Raw genomic sequence first — 8,185 nt, forward strand, 5'->3', positions numbered from 1 at the left:
TTGTGTGTGTTGCCTGGAAAATAGATAGGCTTACATCCCTCCAGCTGTAAACAGTCCTTTGCCTTATGGTTGGAAAGTCCATTAAGCTTTGTGGAACACAGTGGTCATCCATTTAGGGACATTGATTACTTATACTGACCTGAGCGGCAGAGTCAAAAACACATCAATGGAACCCTATGTGGGACTTGATGGGCTACATGGACTGATTAGGATACTTCCCTTATCCTGGTGAATAAATACTGTGTGAAATTCTTGAGTGACAGTGTCTCACACTACAGTGTGAAAAACTAAATTCGTATGGCGTTTTGGGTTACACTTCATTCTAGAGCCAACTATTTACCTGGTATTTACATAGAAATTGTATAGTAAAATGATAAATACACAGTAATTGCCTAATCATTTCTCAATCAATACTAATAAACTCCAAGCTGAAATAGGACTGTGTTGCAGACATTTCTCAGTGCTGTTGTGTGACTGTGTCCAATGTCTGTGTTGTCCAGGTTGAGCGGGAGAAGGTAGCGCTACTTTCCTCTCTGCAGGAGGCCCAGAAGCAGCTAGAGGTGGCCCACGGGACTCTGTCTGAGCAGCAGGAGATAGTAGGACGTCTCACCGAGAACCTCAGCGCCATGAGGAAACTCCAGGCCAGCAAGGAGCGCCATTCGGCCCTGGACAGCGAGAAGGAGCGTGACAGCCGTGACGATGGTGACGGGGACTACTACGAGCTGGACATCAACGGGCCTGAGATCCTGCAGTGTAAGTACACTGTGGCTGTGTCCGAGGCCGGGGAGCTCAGACAGGAGCTTAAGACTCTTAAAGCAGAGTACCAGTCATGCCGGAGCCAGTACGAGGAGGAGCGAGCCCGCCTGGAGAGCGACGTGGCAGGGCTGAGCGAGAAGCTAGCTTCCCTGGAGAAGAGCAGCCGGGTGGAGCACGAGGAGATGGAGCGCCTGGAGAAGGACCTGCGGCGGGTGAGCGAGGCGGCGGGCGAGTCGCAAGGCAGTCTGAACGTGGCGCAGGACGAACTGGTGGTGTTCAGTGAGGAGCTGGCCAACCTCTACAACCACGTGTGCATGTGCAACAACGAGACGCCCAACCGGGTCATGCTCGACTACTACAAGGAGGGCAAGGCCAGTGTAGGTGGCGGGGGCGGCCGGGAGGGGAAAGGACGACGTCTGTCCCACGTTCTGCTCTCCAACGGGCTGGTCCCTGAAACTGACCCCAGTAAACCTGAAGCCAGTGACCCAGCCGCCTCAGCCCCAGTCTCAGCCCCAGTCTCAGCCCCAGAATCCCGCCCAGAGCCTATGAACATCTATAACCTGGTGGCCATCATCAGGGACCAGATCCGTCACCTGCAGCAGGCGGTGGACCGCACCACAGAGCTGTCCCGCCAGAGGATGGCCACCATGGAGCTGAGCACCTTGGCTGATAAAGACAGCGAGGCCTGCATGGGGGAGATCCTCAAACTCAAGTCCCTCCTCAGCACCAAGAGGGAGCAGATCGCCACCCTGAGGACCGTGCTCAAAGCCAACAAACATGTGAGCAGGAGTTTGTGAGTGTGTGCATGCTTGAGTGTGTGTTGGTGTGTGCATGAGCAGTTGATACTGTTTAAAAGTGAAAGTGATACTGTATGAAATTCACAGTAGTTGAGAGTATTTACTTTTTGTGTAGGAGTTCAGACAGAGTTAAAATTAGCAAAAGGTCAAGATAACCCAGTGACCTGTGACCCCAGCCCCCCATTATAATAAACTTGACAATAATGTATTTATTCTATTCTACTCTGTTCTATTCTACTCTGTAGACGGCTGAGGTGGCGCTGGCCAACTTGAAGAGTAAATACGACAACGAGAAGACCATGGTGAGGGATACCATGTTGAAGCTCCGCAACGAACTGAAGGCTCTGAAAGAAGACGCTGCCACCTTCTCCTCACTACGGGCCATGTTCGCAACAAGGCAAGGCTTAGTCGATACACGCTAAGAACAGTTATCAGTAGGCCTACTCAGTCTACTCTTAATACACCAAGAAATAAGGCACCTTTGGCACCTTAATCTATACACTCTTAGAAAAAAAGGTGCCATCTAGAACCTAAAAGGGTTATTCGGCTGTCCCCATAAAATAATCCTTTAAATAACCCTTTTTGGTTCTAGGTAGAACTTTTTTGAGTTCTGTGTAGAACCCTTTACACAGAGGGTTCTACATGGAACCCAAAATAGTTATCCTATGGGGACAGCCGAATAACCCTTTTTGAACCCATTTTTCTAAGAGAATCCATTTTTCTAATTGTTCATGTTGTCCACACCCATCATATCCAAACAAGGGGTAGGTCTACAAAGGTTTATTGGAATTCAGTACAAATAAATAGTTGAAATATGAATTGTTCATGTTATACTAAGGTTAAAATCATTAAAACACTAATTAAACCCTATATTACATTTTTATTCATCTATTATAGTGGGCTTTTTTCCCCATATTATCCATCTCCTCCCTCTTGAACTATTTAGAAAATCTAAGGGAATAAGAACAGAACAGATTGGTCCCTTTTAGCTAGAAGTGAGAGACCAGTGAGCTTTGAGGTTGTTGAGGAGCTGTTTTTCTGCCAGAGTCTGCATATGTGTGTGTAGGAGAAACAGGGCATTGTGGGAGCTGTCTGATGTAATACTGAAGTGACTCAGAGTCCGCTGGCAGGATCCTCCTGACAGCATCTGGAAAATGCGGCTCTGTGAGTCTAAATAGTGAGTCTAAATAGAGAAAACATGCACCGACTGGCAGCAGCAGTAAAAGAAGATTTGTGCCACCTGGTGGAGAAAGTTATACATTGATCTTTTGTGTTATTGAGTACATTTACATGCACACTAATAATCCGATATTTAACTGATTATGGCAGTAGGCAGATTATGCAATAGTCATGTAAACACCTTACTCTGCTTATCTTAATCGTCGTAAGGTCAAAATAAAAGTAAGCATACGCCGATTAAAATACCTGGTTTTCTGATCTTTTGAATTATTAGGACATGTGAAGATGCGCATGTGCTAGCACCAGCCAAGCAAGCCTCCCTCTTTAGCGCGAGTAAAGTGTATTTGAAACAACTGAATGTATGCATCTTAGAAGTAGTTTCCAAACTCAGAATCAAATATGCTTCCCGAAAATAGTGTTCGCTGTGGTAGAACGTTTACTTTTATTGCCGATTTTCTGCGTTTATCAGAGTGCCATCAGCTAGCCTGATTTCAGATGTGTCCATGTAAACAGAATTATTAGGAAAATCGTTTTTTCTTGCAAAGCATGTAAACGGTTTACTCTAACTATTATATTAATCTGACTATCCAAAATAATCACATTATTGTGTGCATGTAACCGCACTCAATGTTGGACTCATGCTACTCTCTCTCTTATCTCTTGCTTTCTCTCTCTCTCCCCCCCTCTCTCCATCTGCCCCTTCTTTCTCTCTTTCCCCCTTCTTTCTCTCTCACTCCCTCTGTCCACCCTCCCTCTCTCTCCATCTCTCAGGTGTGATGAGTACGTAACTCAGCTGGATGAGATGCAGAGACAGCTGGTTGCAGCGGAGGATGAGAAGAAGACCCTGAACTCCCTGCTCCGCATGGCCATCCAGCAGAAGCTGGCCCTGACCCAGCGTCTGGAGGACCTGGAGTTTGATCATGAACAGGCGCGCCGTGGCGGGGTTACAGGAGCAGCGACGAGCAGTCGGGGCAAGACCTCCTCGTTGGCGCGGGGCAAAAGGGCCTCGGCCAATCATCATGTAAGTCAGAGATGCTCCTGCAGAGGCCCTGTGTCCTGGGAGGCCCTGTGGTCCTCTGCAGAGAGGAGTACAATATCTACTGTGACCTTTGAACTCTATAACCTCCATCATAACCTCTACCCTCTCATCACGCTTTGCACTGCTGATCTTCACCGGCATGGTTCTGTCAAAGCTGTTGCTGTAACCGTGACAATGGTGGCTAACGGTGTAGCATGTATGCGTTATTACATGAATTTAGAGCAGGAGTGTACATGACATAATCTGTATGACTATGTTATGTCATGATTATGACAGTGTTATGTAGCTCTTATGACGAGAGGGCTTGAGTAAAGTGTAAGAGAGTATAACCGTCAGTCAGACAGGCGGCAGTGTCGGCTGCAGACAGGCAGACAAAGACAGACAGGCAGACAGACTTAAGGCCCTTTCACTGCCAGAGGCTTCTACCCTGCTGCCTCTGTCTGGTCCAAAACCACTCAGGGATAACTAAAGAAGTGCAATTACATGTACTGTAGCTACTAAATAACAATGGACTGTGAGTTTAGGCACTTTAGTGTTTTGCTTTGATATCATAAAGTGATAATGTGTGATGTGGTTTGTTTTCGTGGCACTTTATGTAATGGAGATTGTCAAACAAGGTTTGTTCTGAAGAGAAATACCAGAGCATTGATACATTAGGCTTAGTTAAAGTTAGGAATAAGCATTTAAACATGGGTCCGGTTTTGTATAAATTAAACCAAGAAATGGTTATCAGCGTAGGTTGGTTGTGAAATGTTTATTGAGGGTTTTCAGGACGACGTTACTGAGGACTAGAAACTCTATATACTCTACTGAGGACTATATACTCTACTCTACTGAGGACTATATACTCTAATGAGGACTATATACTCTACTGAGGACTATATACTCTACTCTAATGAGGGCTATATACTCTACTGAGGACTATATACTCTACTGAGGACTATATACTCTACTCTACTGAGGATTATATACTCTACTCTAATGAGGACTATATACTCTAATGAGGACTATATACTCTACTGAGGACTATATACTCTACTCTAATGAGGACTATATACTCTACTGAGGACTATATACTCTACTCTAATGAGGACTATATACTCTAATGAGGGCTATACTCTACTCTACTGAGGACTATATACTCTACTCTAATGGAAATATGCTCTACTCTACTGAGGACTATATACTCTAATGAGGACTATATACTCTAATCTAATGAGGACTATACTCTACTAAGGACTATATACTCTACTCTACTGAGGACTATATACTCTAATCTAATGAGGACTATACTCTACTAAGGACTATATACTCTACTGGGGACTGTATACTCTACTGAGAACTATATACTCTAATCTAATGAGGACTATACTCTACTGAGGACTATATACTCTACTGAGGACTATATAGTATACCGAGGACTCTATAATATACCTCCTGCTGTTCTCTTATAACCCTATCACCCTATTGTCAACCCACCCTCCTCATCATCTTCTCTAACCTGTCATCAGAAAACTCATCTCCTAAATCATTATCAATCCTCTAACCTGCATGTGAATACCATACCTGTGAGTCCTCTACTTCCTGCAGCCAGCAGGCCTGCACTGTACATGACTAACCATCCTCTTGACCCCATTGACTCCCCACTGCCACTAACAATGGTAACGGTTTAATCAAACAAGATTTATCAAATGAAGACTGGCCAGATGATTATCTAACCCTCAGATTTTAATGTAATTTTCTTATCTCTCTATTTTACAGTAATTTAATCAAGCCGTGTCCTTCAAAGGTTGACAGTCACCTTGCCGATGATTACTTCAGTGTCCCCTCCTGGCCTGAGACAAATGTCAGAGACACGTACTGCTGTAGTGTGAGGACTTTGTTTCTGTGCACACACAGACACACACAGACACACACACACACACACACACAGACACAGACACACACACACACACACACACACACACACACACACACACACACACACACACACACACACACACACACACACACACACACACACACACACACACACACACACACACACACTCTTGACCTTTACAGACGCGTGAAAACCCCAGGGGTTTGGTATCTTGGTGTGGCTGCAGGAAACAACAAAGACTCATGGGTATGATGACCATAGAGATATCTAGGTCTATTTCAATGGGTATGACCATAGAGCTATCTAGGTCTATTTCTGTGGGCATGACCATAGAGATATCTAGGTCTATTTCTGTGGGTATAACCATAGAGATATCTAGGTCTATTTCTGTGGGTATGACCATAGAGATGTCTAGGTCTATTTCTGTGGGTATGACCATAGAGATATCTAAGTCTATTTCTGTGGGTATGACCATAGAGATATCTAGGTCTATTTCTGTGTGCATGACCATAGAGATATCTAGGTCTATTTCTGTGGGTATGACCATAGAGATGTCTAGGTCTATTTCTGTGTGCATGACCATAGAGATATCTAGGTCTATTTCTGTGGGTATGACCATAGAGATGTCTAGGTCTATTTCTGTGGGTATGACCATAGAGATATCTAGGTCTATTTCTGTGGGTATGACCATAGAGATGTCTAGGTCTATTTCTGTGTGCATGACCATAGAGATATCTAGGTCTATTTCTGTGGGTATGACCATAGAGATATCTAGGTCTATTTCTGTGTGCATGACCATAGAGATATCTAGGTCTATTTCTGTGGGTATGACCATAGAGATGTCTAGGTCTATTTCTGTGGGTATGACCATAGAGATATCTAGGTCTATTTCTGTGGGTATGACCATAGAGATGTCTAGGTCTATTTCTGTGGGTATGACCATAGAGATATCTAGGTCTATTTCTGTGGGCATGACCATAGAGATATCTAGGTCTATTTCTGTGGGTATGACCAACAGTATGACCCCCATTGTGATTCAGTCACTCATCCCACATTGTCCACCACTATACTGGTATTACTCTGTCTATGTTTCCCCTGATTACTGCACACTTTTCATGTCTTTTTATTTCTCTTTTTTTGCTTGTAATTCACACCTCAGTGAATGTGTGAGGTATTCATAAGCTTTTAAGAATTGTTACATGTTTGGTCATTGGAGCATTAATTAGTCATTTAAATATTTTAGCCTTTGTCATTATATAACTGGCAGATTGATAACAACATTTCCATGGAGAGCAAACCAGCAAAGTCTTCGGAACTAACTTGCTCCAGTTTTCTCTGGGGTCAATATTCAATGGGACTCACAAGCTAACAGACATTCTCTGCAAGCACATAGATGAACATCTTAAATTGGAAATAGTATTTTCTCTCTTTTTTTCAAATCTTGTCACATATTGATAATGTACTTTAAAAAAGTTAACCAGAGAGAACAGGATGTTCCAGCAGGACATTCAACCAGTGTGTGCCCAGTGGGTTCTGTCCACAAAAGAGAAGCTGGTTTTAATTTTGACTAGTAGTTTGTTCTGTCCACAAAAGAGAAGCTACATTTAGATTTGAATGTTTTCTATGTCTTTGAGAATTGTGGCGAGAGGTTATGATCCCAGTCAATAACAGATTGAGGAAAATAATAGGAACTGTGGTGAATTGTGTGAAGTGATTCTGCGATCCTGCAAGCATGCAGAGTTGCAAATTTAGGGGCTATTATTATGATTTGGCTGCCTAGTTAATAGTGGTTCAGAGCGTTTTCGATGATGGCTGAGGGAGAGATTACTAATGCAAATACTTATTTATACTCTACCTTTGTATGGCAAAGTTCAGGCGACTATGGTGGAGACTTTTTGTATTGTCTGTTTTAATGCAATTTTATGAACCCTTTTTACATCCTCTAAAAGCGTTGTTGTGATTTCAACAAACAGACTAAGTTAAGTCATGAACACATCTGCAGTGCCATTTAATTTATTGTTGACGCAATAAAAGTTACATTTGGGATTCTCTTTTTTTACAAGTGCAATTTGAACGCAATATCGATATAGAAACATAGTATAAACATTCTCTGTCTGTTTGTCTGCTGATGCTATTGTTACATTTTACTACTACTTCTTACTCACAATCTTGATCCTAATTGAGTTGTATATCTTTGTACTAAATAACTTCACTTGTTTGTATTTATTTTAAACAATGTCATGTATGTTGGCATTGTCGATAATGTGGATTATGATTATTGCCATGTTGATACCATACCGATGCCTTTTTTCATGTCATCTTCAAGAGACTTTGGGTGAAGATGGTAGGTGAGATGTGTGCTCAATAGAAGTCAATAGCCTACTTGTATGATGATGATGTTGCACTGGCAAGGTGCATGCTTCATAGTTACCTTTATTCTGCCTAAAGGTATGCCAAATAAACTTAACTTTAGTCTTAATGTGGTGTTGGGATTATATTTTATATAGTGTGAGCTCCAAAAGTATTAGGACA

The 8,185-nt window shown here is 42.8% G+C and overlaps 1 protein-coding gene across 1 annotated transcript in view; it reads left to right on the plus strand.

Moving 5' to 3' along the window:
- Window positions 1–8,132, plus strand: part of LOC139536151 (protein bicaudal D homolog 2-like) — a 29,040-nt gene extending 20,908 nt beyond the window's left edge. The window contains exons 5-8 of the mRNA XM_071336386.1: window positions 501–1,535; window positions 1,799–1,950; window positions 3,504–3,753; window positions 5,533–8,132. Of these exons, the coding sequence (XP_071192487.1) occupies window positions 501–1,535; window positions 1,799–1,950; window positions 3,504–3,753; window positions 5,533–5,535 (1,440 nt within the window). The 3' untranslated portion in view covers window positions 5,536–8,132. The remainder of the gene's footprint in view (window positions 1–500; window positions 1,536–1,798; window positions 1,951–3,503; window positions 3,754–5,532) is intronic.
- The last annotated feature ends 53 nt before the right edge of the window (window positions 8,133–8,185 follow it).

The sequence above is a fragment of the Salvelinus alpinus genome, chromosome 12 (genome assembly GCF_045679555.1).
Source record: "Salvelinus alpinus chromosome 12, SLU_Salpinus.1, whole genome shotgun sequence".
Taxonomy (NCBI): Eukaryota; Metazoa; Chordata; class Actinopteri; order Salmoniformes; family Salmonidae; genus Salvelinus; species Salvelinus alpinus.